At 40.8% G+C, this 19,627-nt stretch overlaps 1 protein-coding gene across 9 annotated transcripts in view; it reads right to left on the reverse strand.

Moving 5' to 3' along the window:
• Positions 1 to 669: 669 nt before the first annotated feature.
• The window catches only part of KDM1B (lysine demethylase 1B), a 51,576-nt gene continuing 32,618 nt past the window's right edge, over positions 670 to 19,627 (reverse strand). For 7 of the 9 annotated variants that reach the window (XM_023764891.1, XM_023764889.1, XM_023764888.1 and 4 more), the window contains 9 exons: positions 19,283 to 19,454; positions 16,245 to 16,372; positions 15,136 to 15,267; positions 14,511 to 14,585; positions 11,295 to 11,411; positions 10,528 to 10,653; positions 9,535 to 9,657; positions 7,860 to 8,012; positions 670 to 2,578 (listed from right to left, as the gene is read on the reverse strand). In XM_023764891.1, coding sequence (XP_023620659.1) covers positions 2,495 to 2,578; positions 7,860 to 8,012; positions 9,535 to 9,657; positions 10,528 to 10,653; positions 11,295 to 11,411; positions 14,511 to 14,585; positions 15,136 to 15,267; positions 16,245 to 16,372; positions 19,283 to 19,454 — 1,110 coding nt within the window. In that variant the 3' untranslated portion in view covers positions 670 to 2,494. The remainder of the gene's footprint in view (positions 2,579 to 7,859; positions 8,013 to 9,534; positions 9,658 to 10,527; positions 10,654 to 11,294; positions 11,412 to 14,510; positions 14,586 to 15,135; positions 15,268 to 16,244; positions 16,373 to 19,282; positions 19,455 to 19,627) is intronic. The other 2 variants (XM_014466768.2, XM_023764890.1) reach the window with 2 other exon arrangements.

Here is a 19,627-nt window from a genome sequence, read left to right on the forward strand (position 1 = left end):
CAGTCCAGGATTGTGAGAGGGATCCCAGATTGGAGAGGGTGCAGGCTGGGCTGAGGGCCAACCCCCCGCCCCACCAGTGCATGAATTTTGTGCACCGGGTCTCTAGTTGTCAATAAAAGTAATGAACAATGATTTTGTCTTCACATTTGATATCTTAACTTAGAGGTTTTTATAGCATCTACCCTCTATATGAGAATTTCAGAACATGGGTGTTTAAATGGATTTAGCCCTGGAGGCAAGTAATAAGGATTTTAAAAAGTATATACATTTATCATACTTAATATTAAGTAGGTTTTTCCTTTGTAGCACAAGTTTAAGCGCCCAGAGACTAACGTAATAATTTACTATGAGCCATTTCAAATGTAAAATATTTTGCATTTATCACTTAAATTATAGCCTATGTAATTTAGAGTGTTGTGCAGTGATTAACTAAGTACACTACAAAGAAATCACCTGGGAAAACCAGAAATGATTTACAAAAGTAAGTTGATCAAGGTTAATAGTTGTTTACTTTATGACCATTTAATTGAAAGGGGATATAGAGTAATACCTATGATCTAAAAGGTCTAAACAGGGTTTGGAGGTGAAGGGATTGAGTTGGTGGGTGTAAAGTTCAGGATGAAAATGTAACTATTTAATGAAGTGTGTTTTCATTACTACAATGCAAAGTGTATTTGAAAAAGTCTAGTTTTTATTAAGTAGTTTTACACAACAAGCTGTTCACAATCTGCAGTTAAAACATATTCACAGCTACTCAATTACAAAATCTTCAGAACAATGAAAAACATATTCAGAGTAACTCAAGAATTTAAAGGAAAGTACCTTAAAGAACAAAATGTCAGATGTAGACACTTGAGACAAGAAATGAGGATTTTTTTTATATACATTTACCATACTTTATTACGTAGGTTTTTCCTTTGTAGCACAAGTTTAAGTGCCCAGAAACTAAAGTAATAATTTACTGTGAACCATTTCAAACGTAAAATATTTTGCATTTATCACTTAACACATGCTATTCTTTAAATGTTTAACTTTAAAGCAGAACACTCCCCAAATAGTACCGTCTCATCAGATAAATATCAACATTTCCCTGTGTTAACATAGAAACTAATATCCTTTATTTTTCTTTATTTGTATCATACTTTGATGGGAGTGGAAGTGTGTCTGAGTTCACCAAAGATACCATACATTCTTTGCATATGATACTTTGTATTTATAAGCTGACTCTAAATTTAAAAAATACCTAATATTTTGAAAAGTGGCTTTAAAATCATTTTGCATCCCCTTTGTTTTTGAGTCCTTTTTTAAAGCAGACCAACAATATAATTGAAAAACCTGTTCAGAGACTTTAAAACAAAAGAACTTGTTATCCATGATTTTACCTGTAAACTGAAATTTCTTGGCAAGTTAAGCATCCTGAAGACCCTGAAACCAACGTCTATTTTTAATGACATTTTTTTGGTCATGAGTGAAAAAAGGAGAAAGGAAGTATTTGCCATGTTCTCAGGCTCTTACGATATGGCTTATAAAATATGTAATATTTATCAGGACTTCACATTTTCCTGCAGTTTTCCAGTGGACCTGCCTATGGAATACTGAAAACATAATCCTATAAAAAAGACAGTGCGAAGAGGCTATTATTCTGACAAGATATTTTTGCTAGTAGTTGCCAAAATTAAGGCTATTTAAAGTGTGCCATCTGCCCAAACTTGGCTCAAAGAAAAATAGCCCTATAGTTTATGTCTAGTATCAAGACCACACTATCTCTACCCCATTTTCAATGGTACAAACCTGGTACTGCTTAAGAATGGAAAATTTTGCTCTTTTGCCAATGAGTGCACAAATCTAAAATGTTTTATCACAAAAGATACCTGAATTTAAATTTCTTTTGAAAACCCAATGGGAAGTATAATATAAAGTAGTCTAGAAGCTTCATTACTTTTGATTGAAGAGTTTGTGCTGTATCCAAAATGGAAAGATTTCTATCTAAATTTTAAGTGAAAGCTCAATATTGGAGCTATACAAAAATCTTAAGGCTCATTGGCAAAGGTAGTGATAAGTTGTCACAGAAGAAAAATACATGGCTCTATTTTTTTTAATGATTTCTGCTTGATTTTTCAATTTGTGAAAATTGATCAGCTAAACAAAAAAGTCAAATTTAAGGGACTCTCCAACCATGGAAGAATCATATCCAAAGAATGAAAGCAGATAAAAGAGGTCTTAATTTAAGCTTATATTCTACCTTTTTCTGAAATCAGAAGATTTAGCATTAGACTTGTGGAAAACGTAATAAAATATAAGTGCTTATAAATTGGTTCTTAGGGCTAATGCTTTCAGAGTGGTGACATGGGTTTACATTATCAAACCACCTTAGAAACATTTTCAGTTTTGTTATCCAGAGAGGTTTTTGTTTGATTTTATGAAAGTGAGGTTAACGTGTTTCAAACTTTCCCATTTGAGGTACAGAAGAAAGCTGGGTCCAGACAAAATCCATTTAAAATGCTGCAATCTTGCTTGCTTCTCGAACACCACTCAAATATGCCCCTGTAACCGTTTGTGGAAAATGTCTGTTTGTTGCCTGTAAAAAATAATTGCATAATTTGAGGTCACGTATAAGGAATTCAGATGATAATCAAGTGATACAAGCTTATGCCTTCTGATCCTCTTAAAGACTAGTGCCACTCCTGTGTGCTGATGCTAACAGTACTCACCCATCTAGCACTTGACCTTTTCTGGTGATCTTCCATGCCTTACCAAATGCATCCATTCTACAATGTATTCAGCACTCCTGTGAAGTACTATTTGGCATTCAATAAGGTACTTACATATGCCAAGTACTGGAATTAAGTACAGTGGATAAGATACAGTGCTTCTCATCAGACAAGTAATCTAGCTCTTAAGTCAGCAATAAATGAAATAAGCACAGAAATTGAATCACATTTAATCCACAGTTGATGTTTTGCTAGATTGGTGGAACAAAAGGATGGAGTTGAGGTACTCAAAGGACCAGTAAAACAGGAAGGGAAAAGTCAAAAGGTTGAGGGGCTGTCAATGGGACAACCTCACTTTGAAGGAGTTTGTAGTGGGAACAATAAGCAAACCTAGAACAGGAAAGTAGGCCTGGATAATGGCTACTTTCCCATAGAGTGAGCAGGTCTTGGAAAGTGGATAAGAAACAGACGAAGTTCCGTGTGAACTACTTTTGGTTCCATGTCACCTAAATTGGCTGGGGTGGAACCTATGTGACATGGAACCTAGAAGCGACAAAAACTCCAATAAATGGGTCATATCAGCAGGAATACAATTACTAGTAGGAGGAGAGAGTGACTGACAGAAACCAGAAAGAAATGGGTTTTATAGAAAGTAACTAGCAAAGGAAAGCAAAAAAGGTTCTACATCCTGCTCATTAGGGCACATGAGCATAATATGGCCATCACCTGGAAGCAGCTGACAGTGTAGCCAGGTATGCAGCTGTTATACCCTGTTCCTACAAAGTTGGCTCTTCACAGGCCAAGGACTAGTCAAAGATCACTGGTTTCTAAATGATGGTCTTTTGTGATCATTTAAAAATCATTAGAAAAAGTAAAAACACTAACTCTATTGTAGATAAAGCTAGAGATCTTGATAATTCCAAACTATAACATACAAAGAATGAAAGCAGATAAAAGAGTGCTGAGAAGTCACTTTGCCAAGTTTGGGGGGTAGGATAGGATGAAGTGATAACAAAAGCAAGCCAATTCACCCCAAAGAATCCTTTAAAAGTCTCAGCCACTGAGAGCACCAGGAACCATGGAGGCAGAGAGATTGGGCATAAGTGAAAATGGAATTAAACGCTATGAAGAGCATTCTGGCCCTTCCCCAGGTTTCCCACTGCCACCTGCTATACCCCACACCCCCCAGGGTATCAGAGGGCAGAGGTAAGGTGCCAAACAAAAGGGGGATTAAGTGAAGTCTTCATGACTAAGGCTTCAGGCTCTCAGAATGCCAGGAACTGAGCTTTCACCTACATGTTCCCACAGAAAAGCTATAGATACTGATTTGAGGATTCAACCCCCGTTGATGAGCTTTGCTAGAGCTTTCGATTGTTTTTTTAAAAATGACTCAAAGCCCTGGCCAGTGGAGCTCAGTTGGGTGTTGTCCTGTGTACTAAAAGGTGGTCAGTTCAATTCCAAGGCACATACCAGGTTTGCAGGCTCAGTACCTGGTAGTGGGCATGCAGGAGGCAGCCAGTTGATGTTTTGCTTTCACGTCAATGATTCTCCCTCCCTCTCTCTAAAATCAACAAAAAACATTTTTTAAAAAATAAAATGCCTCACTGAAATCTGAGCAAGGAATGGCTATTTGGACATGTGGGAGGCACCAGCTAAAGGATATAAGATAGTAACTCAGAGGAGTCATGCAAGGAACAAGTTAGAAGAAACTACCACAAAGGAATAATCTGAGAACAATAAAGTGCTCATAGATGCCAAAATTTTAAGTCAGTGTAAAGATTGGATGACAAATATCCCCATCACAGAAGTAAAATAAAAAGACAGATGAATAATAGCAAAGAAAATAAACATATAGGAGTTCTAATATATGTAACAGAAGATCAGAAATAAAGAAAAAATGCAGAAAATAAAAGTAAAATCTAGGGCTGAAGGACATGAGTTTCTAGATGCAAGGAGTCCAAAAAATGCATAGAAAGGACTGGAAATCAAAACAGCAGATAATTTCTCAGCAGAAGTAAAACAAGAAAGATCGCTCACATTAGGATAGTTATCAAAAAACGAAGCAGTGTTGAGGATGTGCAGAAACTTGAACTCCTGTGCCCTGTTGGTGCGAATGTAAAACAGTTGCTGTGGAAAACTACCATGGTTCTAAAACTTAGAATTAGTATATGATCCAGCAATGAATGCCTCTTCTGGGTAAATATCCAAAAGAACTGAAAGGTTGTTGAAGATATATCTGTATACCATGTTCACAGCAGCAATGTTCATAAGAGAGAATTTTTTTTAAAAGGTGGAAGAAACTCAAGTGTGTATGACAGATTAATGGGAAAATAAAATGTGATATGTACATATAATGGAATATTATTTAGTCTTAAAAAGGGCATTCTGACACATGCTACAACACAGATGAACCTTAAGGACATTATGCTAAGTGAAATAAGCCAGTCACAAAAGGACAAATACTGTATGATTCCACTTATATGGTGATGTTCCTTGAAAAAAATCCATAAAGCAGAAAGTGGTAGCTGCCAGGGGCTGGGGTGAGGGGAGTTGTTCAATGGGGACAGAGTTTCAGTTTTGCAGGATGAAAAAGTTCTGGATATGGATGGTGGTAAGGGTTGTATAGCAATGTGAATGTATTTAATGTCATTTAACCGTACTCTTAGTTAAGTCAGTTATGTGTAGTTTATCACAATTTTAAAAATCAATATATAAAAAGAAGAGGGGGGTCTAGAAAATTAAAACCCCCAGCCCTGGAAAGTGGTCAGGAGGAGATGTTCCCGGGAGGACAGCTCTGCAGGAGTCCTAGAGATCAACCAGCACAGATGGGAGCAGAGGAATGAGGATGCCAGGAACAGGGGTTTTAAAAAAAGGACTAATACCAGCTCATAGAGATTCAACTGTGATTGAGAGATGACTGAAGGGTGGGAGGCTAGGATTAGGGGCTTCTAGTCAAAATGGTAGTGTAGGTAAATGTATCCTCCCACAACCACATCAAAATTACTTGTAAATTACAGAACCATCATTAAGAACCACCTGAAATCTAGCTGAACAGAATTCCTACAACAAACGATATAAAGAAGCCACATGAAGATTGGCAGGAGGGGAGAAAATGCAAATGGTTTGGTCCTGTACCCATGTGTGGCAGCTAAAAATCGGGAAGAATATCTTGGCTTTGGAAGTACCCCCCACTCTCCCCAGGAGCAAGTGGTCCCAACCCCACACCCAGCCCAGGGTTCCAGTGCCAGGAAGAGAAGTCCCCATAATGTTTAGCAGTAAAAACCAATGGGGACTGTGGCTGAGTGAGACAGAGGCTGCTGGAGTACCAGGCAGTTCCTCTTAAAGGACCCAGGCATAGACTTAGTCAGACTCATTTCCTCTGAGCTCCAGCACTAGGGCAACAACTTGAAAAGCACCAGACAAAAGGGAGGAACTGAATTGTTTGGCATTAGGGCGAGAACTGAAGGGGCATCTTTCTCCCCAACAGAAGTGCTGGCAGAGGCAAGTGTTCCTTTTCTGAGCCCTCCCCTGAGACCTGGCAGACAGGCGCCATATCTGAGTCTCCATCAACCTGGCTCACACTGTTGGCCCTGTCCTGGTGATTCCCTGAGATCCTACCCCACCCAATTTGCAGGCCCACCCAAGCTGTTTCCAGTGGCTTTTCTGTATAAATTGCTGTCTTGACTCATACTTCAGACTTTCCTAAAATTTCTCAAACAAGCAGCATCTGGCCTTGGTGTGCCCAGTACTTCTTGTTTAGTGGCCCCAGGCCCAGCACACTAGCAGCAGCCAGCCTTGGTTAGCAGCTTGACCTCACCTGGACACCTCCAAGCCCAGCACAAGTAGCAGCAATTTTCCGATCATTTAGTATCTTATGCTGGGGGCCCCAGCAGAATACAAGAGGCTGCTGACCTAGGCTTGCACCTTCAGGGAGGCCCCAGAGCCACTGCACCTGGTGGACAACTTTAGACCATGTTGAAGCACCACCCAAACACATCTGTAATACTTTCAAACAATAAAGATAAATTAAAAAAACAACAACAGTAAAATGCAAGAAGTTAAAGACAAAGAGAATCTTAAAAGCAACAGAAGAAAAACAGTTAGTTACCTACAAGGGAGCACCCATAGACTGTCAGCTGATTTCTCAACAGAAACTTTGCAGGCCAGAAGGAAGTGGCAAGAAATATTCAAAGTGATGAAAAGAAGGATCTACAACCAAGATGACTCTACCCAGCAAAGCTATCATTTAGAATCAAAGGACATATAAAGAGCTTTCCAGACAAGAAAAAGCTAAAGGAGTTCATCACCACCAAACCAGTATTACATGCAATGTTCAAGGGTCTTCTTTAAGAAGAAGAAAAAAGATTAAAAATATGAATAATAAAATGTCAATAAATACATATCTATCAACAATGAATCTAATAAACAAAATAAACAAGCAGAACAGAAACAGACTCATAGTTAACTTTTTGATGGTTGCCAAATGGGAGGGGGGTTGGGAATGGCTTAAAAAGGTGAAGGGATTAAGAAGTACAAATTGGTAGTTACAGAATAGTCATGGGAATGTAAACTACAGCATAGGGAATATAGTCAATAATATTCTGGTAACTGTGTATGGTATCAAATGGGTTAGAAATGTATCAGAATCATTTAGTAAGTTATGTAATGTCTAATCCTCATATATATACCTGTAACTAACATATTGTATGTCAACCATAATTGAAAAATAAAAAAATATTTAAAGTTAAAAAAGAATTAAGCTAATGAAAAAAAGGGCTTATAATGACTGTGTAAGAATGGAATCAATGAACACCCTGACTTGGCAATAAGCAACATTTACCTAGCCACATCACATAAACATTAAATGGGCTAAATCTTTTAACTTGTCATAAAGTCAGTAGATAATGTCTAACTTGTTAAATCAGAAGAAAATATAAATATTTTAAAACAAAGTAAATTCCAGAAGATATAACAGAAAGAGTTAAAAATTGCTCTGGGATTCTGAGGAGGATGTTGAGAGGACATCTGTTGTTTGTCATCATAAGACTTGACAGTATTTGACACAGGTTTTAAACTCTGGACATATATCACTTTAATTAAAAGAGTAATCAAAATAAAAGTAATTGGGTTCAGGATCATGATACACACCTCGCCAGCAAAGAAGATGGTTCCTTGTATTTCTTCAGCAATGATGTCGTAGGCTTCACCGCTCCCACCTGTCTTTACAAAACTGTATGCCATCTGGATCCAGGGGTCTGTGCTCCACCGAGTGACAAAATACTTTGTGGGATCTGGGACTTCCTGTGTTGATTTGAAGCAATCATAAAATGGGATCAAGAAGTGAGTTGGACATGGTGCAACACAAGCATAAACTTACAGTCTTCCCTCCCATTAGAAGTTGACCTCTTTGTAGCCATTCTGAAACAGCAGTTCTCAGTATGTTCCCTGACCCCATTATGACTCTCCCTGTATCTGTGCACCATTCTCTACCTCTTGCCCCAGCTCTGCAACCTACCCCCACTTGCGTTTCCTCACTTTTCACTTTATCCTTCTGCCAGACACACATTCCCCCCACCTACCTGGGGCCATCACCACTAAGAGTCTGGGCATTCCCTTCCCACTGCCTGGCCTGTGCTACAGAGATGGAAGGAAAGGGGTCTCTGGCTCAGAGTAGGAAAGGGAAGACTGGAGTTCTAGGACCTCAAGGTGAAATTCTCAACCGGCTCCTCCACAGACGGCCATCCAAGGATCTGTTTCACACTCGCTAAGTTTCAAATCATTTTGTAGGCTGACCTCTGACAAGCACCACCATTAAAAAGATTTATATAGACACTATGTCCTCAGATCTGAATAACTAATTTGAAAACAAATTTTTGGACAAAAACACACAGCTAGCAACTACTGTGAAATATAATCACACCCTGCAAAATAAGTAACACCCTGGTGCCTCTCTTTCTCTAATTTATGTAAGTTCTGAGTCATTTCACTTCTTTTGACTTCTGTTCCTTTATATGAAAAAAATACAAGCCATGCCATTTATAAATCTCCAGAGACTGTGAGATTTAGTAAAGTGGCAAATAAAAACTATCTTGAGCTCCTTCGAGAGAAGACAGAAAGGAGACGAGCTACACTTGTGGGGTGCAAGAAAATTTTGGACAATGTCCCTTTAAAAGGAAAGTTGTCGCCAAAGCCTGCTAGGGTTTGGGTAAATGCAGAATCTGTGGGAAATTCTGAGCCTTTTACATCCTTAGGAAAGAAAGGGGGTGTGCATGATGTGTGGGAAAAGGGAAGACAATAGTGTAAGAGGGATTGGGTCCTGTTATGGGCTACATTTGTGTCTGCTAAAATCCATATGTTGAAACCATAATCCTCGCTACTTTATGTGACTGTATTTGAGAAAGAGCCTTTAATGATGTCATGAGAAGTTAAAATGGGGTCGTTGGGATGGGCCTTAATCCAGCATGACTGGTGTTCTCTTAAGAACAGATCAGGACACAGACAACAAAGAGAGGCAGCCATGTGAGGTCACAGCAAGAAAGCAGCCATCTGTCAGCCACAGAGAGAAGCCTCAAGGAAACCAAACCTGACAGCACCTTGATCTTGGACATCTAGCTGCCAGAATGGTCAGAAAATAAACTTCTGTTGTTTCAGCCACCAGGCTGTGGTATTTTGTCATGGCAGCCCTAGCACACTAATGCAGGAAAACTTGGGTGGACATTGGATATTGGAAGAGAGAACAATGGGGCCCACTGCCTTGATTCCTTTCACTTGGTAGCGATGGCTTGCTCTGGCTCCACCACTCTGGGGAGCAGGGGTCTCTGACCTGCTCCTTGAACAGCTCCCGGAGCGTGGCCATGCACTGCTGCAGCACCTGCTTGTCGTCCAGGTTCCTCAGGGAGGCCACCGCCTCCCCAGCAATCACTGACATCAACACGCTGTGTTTCTTCTGGACACACGAAGGGAAAAGCAGTTTACACCTTTTGCTTTGTTCTAAAGAAATGATGTCACTCTCACACATTAAATTTCATTATTTCCTACTGTCCCCTATCCCTTCAGTCACCAGTGTTTTCCTCACAAACACTCGTTATTCACCTATGCATTTTTTATTGTTCCCTGCTGAAGAGACTCAAGAAGCAGTGTAAGTATCAAATTCAGGGTTCTCTTGGCTTTTCCCTTATACCAACTTGTTTTAGACGAAGTGGAAGAAGGTTGTGTAGGAAAGGCTATAGATAAAATAATGGAAATAACTTTCCCAAATGGTAAAGAAAATTTGCCCTGGGATCCCATGTGAAACCCTTTAAGATGTTTCTTGGAATGGAGACAGAAAATAAACAACTGGGATTCTTTTGCCTGACATCAGCACTACCATACCTTTCAAGTGGTGGGTATGCCCTCCCCTTTTTGTTCCCCACCAATCATATCTACTGGCACCGAGACCTGCCTTCACCAGGCCAATCACATCTCACCCTTCACAGCACCACAGGGGCACCTGTGGAGAATGCTCTTCAAGTGCCCCTCATTACTGTGCTGTTGTGGCCTCTCCCTGAGGAGTTCCCCATCAGCCTGAAATAACAGTTGCCACAAGTGACTAATTCATTTCACAGGCAGTAACATTAGTACTTCGAGACAATATGGCAGATACTGGGGCTCCTATCCTACAGGAGAAAGTCCCAGTCCAAGTATCCTCCCAGAATATAAACAAATACCAAGAGTATCCACATGTCATTAGCTTCTGAGCTTGAGATGTAAATACTTACCACAGCAAATTCTAAACTGTGATAAGGGAATTCAAATCACACTTCACCAATAACTTTACCTGGGGATCCATGTCATAGAATACAGCAAAAAGCCCTCGCTTGCTGGCACTAGGAGGAACGTGCCCGAAAAAGTCCGCCCCTTGAACTTTACTGTCCCAAAATCGGTAAGGAAATTGCAAGGCAATCTGGAAAGTGAGTAAGAGGAAGATGGCTAAGTGTTTCTTGAATCAAAAGTACAGCAATCTCTAAGAAGTAACCTATGGCTCCTAACTAACACTATGTTCAAAAAAACCTCACTACTCCCTTTCACTCTCCCACCTCCTTTCTTCTTTCCATGGTCATCTGGCCTTTTATGTCCCAAAGCCTCTAGGCTACACTAAAACGCAAAGCACCCCAAGACTGGCCTTGAGGCTTATGTCCATAAGATACATTCTGACTCCTCACAGGTCTGCAGTACCTGCTGCAGCACTGGCAGATTCTACTGAAAGGGATTTTAAAGGCAGAGGGGAAAAACATTCTCCTCACGGGGGCTAATTAATGGAGGGCAGACGTGGAAAGCAGAAAAAATTGTTTACTTAATATAACAAGTTCGAATTATGAATAACAAGCTTCATCCTCCTGAAGTTAAAATTCACAGACCTCAGCCAACTCTCCTTATGTTTTCATAATGCCCTTTTGTATTCTGCAGGAACAATTATTCAAATGAAAAGGAAAGCTTCAAATTTTACTTAGATTCAAAAATGACCCACTACTTTTCAATATCAGAAGCGAAGGAACTCCTGTCATCTGACATTAATCTCTGTGGTTCTGGGGCTTAAGTAACCACCTTTTCAATGATGCCTGCGCCTAAGCTGTTGATGGCCTTCATCTTCTTGTCTGACAGCGGCGGATTAAACTGAAGGGCGCCTTTCTGCAGCAAGGCCAGTGGAACAGTGACTAACGCCTGTGGGGAATAATTAACAGTTAACACGCAAGCAGCAACTGGACCTCGTACCACTACAACTCAGTGGGTGCACTTCCAGGGAAATTCAGGACATTCCTCTCTACTGCCAGGCATGAGATAGTCAACAGCCCAGGTTGTTATACTCGTAAGACCAAGGGCTGCCATGTACGCTCGCAGGTTGTTCACCGCACAAGGGTGCATGGCTGAGCAGACGTGGCACCCACACGGAGGGACTTGCAGAAAGGACTTGATGATTTACAATAACCCCAGGTTCAGAAGAGTCAACAGATCCCAACCCGGAGAAGCAGTGCTGCAAGAATGGACCTAATGTGGAATGAGGAGAACTAGACTAGTGTGTCATTCCTGACACTTTCTAATGTGTGGCCAGGGTAATACCTGCCCTCCTAACCTCAACAGATTGGGGTCATGCTTCAAACAAAAACCCTTACAGTATACATCAATAATATGCTTCATAAATGGTAAAGCACATCGCAAACACTAGGGATTATTATAATCATGTAAAACCACATGAAATTTTTTTTAAAGGAGGAAGCAATTTATTGCAGGGTCTCAAATGGCGTACAGAAGTGAAGTAAAAGCCAGACTATACCTTCCAAATCATACCGGTGCATCTGTGTAACCGAACCATTTCTTATTGAGAGCCTCAGCTGCAAAGGAGTCTGGGAAACGGTGTGTGTGTGTGTGTGTGTGTGTGTGTGTGTGTGTGTGTGTGTTGTGTGTCACTCGCTTACTTTCCATCATCTACAGTGCAAGATAACAGGAGATGGGAGTGGAATGAAGCTGAATGCCAAGCACTATATCTACCGTGGCCTTCATCAAAGATTTAGTGTATTTCGCTTGAACCCCAAACTCCACAGGAAATACAGAGTTCTTCCTGGGATTTTGTCACTGTTTTCTGCCACAAGAAAATCAGAAAATCTTAAAAGTAAAAAACATGTACTCTATCCTTAACCTGGTTATAGAAAATAGCTACCATGTAACCAAAAAATAAAAGCATAATTACTCTTCTGGATATATAAATAAAACTACAAGAATATAAGGTCTGGAGGCTTTCTTAACAAAAAAGCTTTCAAAAGCACAGAAACGTGGGTAAACCAATAGGCACAAGATATGAACATACCCTGGTAAAGAATAAAGCTAGAAGCAGTGGAAGCAGCCTAGATTGAATTAGAGTTTTTCAAATGTTTATCAGTGTGTCCTGTTGGGTGGGAAATCTTTCCTTTATAAACTGGGGAAACGTCCAATTCAAACCGTGTGATGTGTGCTGACAACCATAAATATTTGCTTTCACCCTTCAGAGCAGGCCTTGAAAGGCAGGCTGAAGCTATGCCCGAATATCCCTGGAGAGTCAGGACACAAAGAAAGCTGAGCAAGCTTGCCTGACCAGGGTGAGCAGAGGGGACCCAGCAGGGAGAGTCTAATTAGCATGTTATCCTGGATGCCAAAAGGCCAAGTTACGCAATAGCAGAGGTTGAACTATTGGCTGACTTGCAATTTTAAAAAAGGAATTTTTTTTTTAATTACCACTAGGAAGAACTTGAGAGATTAGCCTGATTCTCTCCGAGCTCACAGATAAGGGCACTGTGGCCCAGGGGTTCTCCACTCTGGCTGCATGCTGTAATCACTTGGGGAGCATTACAAACACGACCAGACCAATTCAATGAGAGTCCCTGCAGGGTGAGGTTTTGCAGCCTTTTTAAAAAATATATATATATATATTTTTTTATTGATTTCAGAGAGGAAGGGAGAGATAGAAACATCAATAATGAGAATCATTGACTGGCTACCAGGCCCTACTGGGGATGGAGCCCACAACCTGGGCATGTGCCCAGACCGGGAATTGAACCCTGACCTCCTAGTTCAGGGGTGGGCAAACTTTTTGACTCAAGGGCCACAATGGGTTCTTAAACTGGACCGGAGGGCCGGAACAAAAGCATGGATGGAGTGTTTGTGTGAACTAATATAAATTCAAAGTAAACATCATTACATAAAAGGGTACGGTCTTTTTTTTTTTTAGTTTTATTCATTTCAAACGGGCCGGATCCGGCCCGCGGGCCGTAGTTTGCCCACGGCTGTCCTAGTTCATAGGTCGATGCTCAACCACTGAACCACGCCAGCCGGGCATTGCAGCCTTTCTTTTAAAGCACTTTCCAGGTGATTCTAATGTGCAGCCAGGACAGAAAACCACTGTTAGTCCCAAGAAATGTAGCATCACTACTAACTACCCAGCTAGGTAAAGGCAGGAATCATATGAGGACCCATCCCCTGGACTCAGACCTCGTCTTTCCATTTGACATGCAATCCTTTATTTCTGTATGAATATCAAGGACTGTGAAATACTTTTAGATAACTGAAAAGTATAAAACATAGCTAGTCTAGGAACTAGTGATGGTTTATCAATTATACTTTTGGTAATCATTTAAGACATAACTAAATTTAAATAAACTTATGGGTTTATTAGTCCCCCTCCACTCCAAGTAAGCACTTTGTTCTCCAACACTACAGGAATCTCTGTGATTTCACATATTACATTACAGCACCTTTCACTGTCCACCTACATGAGTGGTTTACAAAGAATTCAAATAATATAAAAGTACGACTGCAGTTTCAAAATGAAAACACAGATCTTTCTTGATTTAAAAAAAGATGGTTCCATGATAAAACAAAGAACAACTACAAAAAGCCCTACCAACCTGGAAAACACTGAATTAAAGTACAATAGGTTTTTTTTAATGCAGGACTTTACAGAACCTTTAATATGCTATTTAACCCTAAAATTAGACTGTAGCAGGTAATACTTTCCAAACTTATGTGGCCAAAGAATTTATTTTTCTTGTTCAATTTCCAGGACTAATGTACCACAGAACCCACTTAAAGAAACACTAATCAGAATTCTATCTGCATGAATTAATACAGTATTAGATTAGTTAAATCAGATTTGCATTAAGTGGGCATACAAAACTCTTGAGAAATCAAACAAGGCTCCAGGCAGGTTGCCAAAGGCAACTTCTTGATAGAAAAGACATCTTTCCCTTACCACCAAGCCCGTAAAACACCTAGAGAAATTCTAGCACTTACCTTTTGTGCTGTATACCCTGTCCCATCTGTCGTGGTAACTTGTACTTCATCTCCAGAATAATCAACCTTCTGTACCTGCTCAAGAAAAACAGAAAAGCATGATGGAACCATATGACCCAGGACCCTTTCCAGTTCTCGTAGTATGTGCGTTTATATCTCCAAGGCTATGGGAAATCATCTCCTGGCATTCAGAGATCGAAACAACAGTCACAGCCTATTTCAGGGAACTACCGCTCAGCCATTAAAATTCATAAACACTATGTCAAAATGTGGCAAACCGTCATAATGTAGTGTGATATTTGCCTTTATGATCACAACAATGTATAATACAAATGCACAGGGACAAAGATTTGAAGGGAAAGCTTTAAAGTGAAAATAACTGCTTTGGGTCAGGAATGTTGTAAGCAACTTGAACACTTTATTATTAATGAAAATGCATCTGTGCTACTATTGTTTCCAAACAGTAGCAACTACGCAACTGACATGAATGATACTAACAGAAATACGCGGAGGCACCGTTGACAGTCACAGCAAGTACCTGTCTCCTGTGTCATCCACATGCCCCAAACTTCACATCCTCCAAAACTAGGGCCAAACCAGAGCCTCCCAATGCTGTCATACTCACTGGAGATTTGAGCCGAATATCCAGTCCTTCAGCCAGTTTTTCAATGATGACGGAGTAGCCAGGAGTGAGGAGAGTATGGTCACCAGCAAATTGGGCAAAGAACTCGTTGTGGTCCCAGGAGCGAGCAGACACCTGGGAAACAACAGGAGAGGTTGGGAACAGAAGAGGGGTTCCCACTTCCTCTTGAGGCTGCACCGAAGGGACAAGAAAGGACTCCAAGATGGGAAAAGCCACTTGAGACAGGAGGGCAGAGCTGTCGTGAATAAGGCAAAACATGATGGAGGGAGGGGACACACAGACCAACCCAGGTGAATCCCGCTGTTGGGGAAGGAAATTGCTCAACAATGCACAGGAAAGCTACAAAAGATAGACATGATTTGGGTGTGGGTACCACTCCTTAATGAAAATAAAATCAACAACCCCAGAAAAGGAGAATTCTATGAGAGTAAAACTGCATTTGATCAACTCCATACAAAAATATACCAACTATAGGTCTTCAACATGGAAACTCTATAGAGGTTGAAATGCAGCATGACTTTGGAAAACAGTGCGATCCCAATCGCCACGAAGAATCAAATGAACATGAAGAGGTCCCAAAGAGGACCATTCGGTCAGGGGCCATCTGGGGAGCCTCTATCCAAAATACTGAATATTTAAGTATCAAAATCACAGTTAAATAAATTAGGCAAGTTTAATTTTATTTTAGCAAAATAAACTGACCATAACTGCAAGGATACTCTTTTTTGGTCTTTTGAGAGCAGTGTTTTCAGACCATGCAGGGTTCCACAGAAATGGCCCCGGGGCCTCACTGAAGGGCACGAAAGGAGGGGTGAATGCACAAGGCTCTGGGCCCCTCCCCACTTCAGCCCAGCAGCCTCCCTGTATTAGGGTTACACACTGAGTTTCTTCATTATTGGAAAAAAGATTCTCTAGCTTTTATAAAAAATAAATAATTTTTTCCCCAAAACCACTGAGGTCATTAATATGTTCTGAAATCATGGTTTTTGAACTTTTTAAAAGAAAATTTATCTTTGTTGTTGCAGCAAAACCATTGTTTCCTGTTTATCCAAAGCAGCCCAGGTTCGATACTGAGATGATATAAAACCCACCTGATGGAGGTTGCTGCCACAGGCGTACTCCAGGTTGCTGAGGTGGAACTGAAGCACCTGCTCTTCCAGGTCACTGAAGTGGATGCCGGATTCCTTGATGAAAGCTTTGTAGATCTCCTCTATCTTCTCTGAAATGGGGATAGAACAAAGCAGAGAAAGCAGCTTCAGCAGCGTTCTCTAATGCCTTATCTTTTGCTCTCAACCTCCTTCAACCCGCAAAACCCAAAACTTCACAAGCCCTTTCCCAAGCCAACTCCGGGAAGGGCATCTGGATAAGGTGGGCTTCTCTCGGGAAGTAAAAGCGTATCTTAACTGGGAAAAAGCTATGCAGGTTCTGGATCTCCAACCACAGAGGCCCCGGGGCCGTTTCATTTCTGCTGAGCTGAGAAGCTGTTTCTTCTTTTGCTCAAGAAACAGAAAAGCACCCCCTGCGCATGAAGGACAGACACTCAGAGAGGATCCCCACTCCTTCCTGGTCGCACTGCCATCACCTTCAAATCAAGTTTTTACAACATCTCGCCTCAACTGGAGGATCTGTGATGCACTGGCCACTGGCTATGTTCTCTCCCCAATAAGAATACTCCACTATGAACTGCCATCACGTCAGCCCTCTGCCTCTGCACCTTTAATTACTGGTTCTCGTTGCCTGTGTAATAAATCCAAAACCCACAGCCAGACTGTGCCAGCACGTTTTTAGTCTTTCCCAACACGGCAACACCACCTGCCCACTCACAGGCCCTGCTGCAGCACCTCTTCCTGGTAAAGGCCGCCCTGCAGGGCCTGGACTGCGCCTCTCACCACAGCCCCCGCTCCCCGCTCCACTCCCAGGCCAGCGGCACGGACTCTACACGCCTCAGAAACCGCGTCTTGTTATCTAACCCCAGCACTTAACTATCCCACTCAACTGGAACTTTCAACTACACACACACAGCGCTGTGAGACCATTCCAATGACCGGCTAGACTCCTTTCTGGGGAGTGGGGGAGACCCATGACTGACAAATTGTAAGAATCTCAGGCCAGGTCACTTCTTCATAACCTTCCTGGGAAGATGACCATCCAGCGCACACACTGCAGACACAAAGCTTCTATACAGCATGTGAACTTGCTTGACTAGCAACAGAACTGAGTACCAGTCAACTTTTTTGTTTTCTAGACAACTCAAGATTCTCATTTAAAATTTCCATTCTTCCACTAGACTGTGACATGGGGATGCCATAGCACCTAGACCACTGGGAGCTTTTTTTTTAATCACTTTCAGAACCATCTTGTAGCAATCCCATTTCTGCCTCCTGTCGTTTCTATTTTTCTTAGGTGTTGTAGAGGCCAAGAACCAAGATTGTTGGAACAATATATAAAATTAAGTATAAATAGGTTGAGAAAAGTCTAAAGCAATTTTTATGTAAATACTATCTAAAAGCTTTAGTCATATGCTTTGTAAAATTAACTCTAACTTCTTAATATTTATTTTTTTTTCAGCTAAGTGCTAATAAAGATCTGAGACAGCTGATATGCTTCTAGCAGGATATAACTGACCTTATATAGAGATGTGTGCATTATTAAAGCTTTTCAAAAAATATAAGATGAAACAACTACTTACACAGTAAGTATTGCTGGCCCTCCCTTATTTCAAGTAAGGTCAAGACAAAGCTATATTATTATGTTTTTATTTGGTGACACTGAAAGAAGCCTAAAGAAAATGCCATCCAGCGACCACCACACATGTGAAAAGCAGTACCAAATTCTGAGAACTCCCTGAAAGCCAGCCTAATAACTATCCTCAATTCCAGAAAATTCAACCACTCACCACTTGGTCTGGACACTGTGGCATATAATGAAAAGACCCCTGTTGATCCCAATAAGTTTCTGAAAACATTCTGTTATGGTTTGTCTATCAACACTCACCCAGGGCGATGACAGTGCGGGTCAGTCTCAGGGGGTGGGGCGGGCGGCTAAACAACAGGAGACAGCCTATCCCGCTACTGAAAAGTTTACCCCAAACAGAGATGGATACCAGAATGAGGAACTAAGAATCCTCACAAAGAAACATATAGTTGAAGCAGATTAACATCCTAAGTGCTTTCAACAGTAAAGAATTTAAATAAAAAATAATAAAAAGCAGAAAAACAAATCCTAAAAGCTGAGTTCAAATGTTTGTACTTTAAGAAACTCCGAAGTGCTTCCAAAAACGACAAGTGAATTCACTAGGTCATAAAACTGTAGGTTAAATAAATATCAACTTAAGCAGCAATATAGTAAAATCTCAGCTAGTACCTTCATGGAAATGAGTCATGACACACAGTCAAGTTTTCTAAAGAATTGTGATTAATATTGTCTATTTAGGGCCAAAGCCCAAAGAATTTGAAGGAGTCCAACTGGTGTGGCTCAGTGGCTGAGTGTCGACCCATGAACAAGGAGGTCACCGTTCGATTCCCAGTCACAGCACATGCCTGGGTTGCAGGCTCAATCCCCAGTAGGGGATGACGGGAGGCAGCTGATCAATGATTCTCATCATTGATGTTTCTATGTCTCTCCCCTTTCCCTTCCTCTCTCTGAAATCAATAAAAACTTTTTTTTAAAAGAATGTGAAAATTATTAAATTATAATACACATTCTTGCATTCTTAAGCAAAATATACTTAACCTACTGCCCCCAAATGGAAAAGAAACCCTGGCATACAGAAACTCTTACCTAGAAAGACATTATGTGGTGACTCTTTATTCACATAGGGCTTACCACACTTTGCTTAAAAGGAAGCATCTCTGGGAAAGAGAAAATTAAACATTCACATCATTTTTTTTAAACGCCAGCTTTTGTGTAAAGTCAGATTTGTGTGGGAGCACACACAGGCAGCTAAAAGTCCCTGCGGAAGTTCTGCTCCCTCTGTAGACCAGTTGGGAGAACCCATCTGTCCAAAATGAATGCTCTGAAAGACTATCCTTATTGCATCACCAACCTCACGGATGAATGGTACTACTGCTGACCACGCTGGGTTAGAATGAGACTCAGAGGAACAATCAGAACACCATTCTCCCCATACCTCCTAAAGGGACATCTTGGAGCTGAGTCTTATCCTTCCTCCACTCAGAGACAACATCCAAGAGAGCATTAAAATGAAAATCCATGCGCTTGTCAATAGTGGGGTCAGTAATTCTTCCACCTTCCTGAATTAAGTCACATCTTTCTCCAAATTTATGCATGCTGATGCCAAGCTTCAAAAATAATAAGAATAAGAAGGTGAAAATTTTCCCTGGAAAAAATATGTACAGGTTCTAAGCTGAAATTAGACAGAGCTCTCCTGGAGAAAATGGCCTACTACCTCTCAAAGATAATGCTAAATATGCTTAACAGAAAGTGGCAGCAAAGGCAGGCAGTGAAAAAAAAT

Source organism: Myotis lucifugus, unplaced genomic scaffold (genome assembly GCF_000147115.1).
Source record: "Myotis lucifugus unplaced genomic scaffold, Myoluc2.0 scaffold_356, whole genome shotgun sequence".
Lineage (NCBI taxonomy): Eukaryota > Metazoa > Chordata > Mammalia > Chiroptera > Vespertilionidae > Myotis > Myotis lucifugus.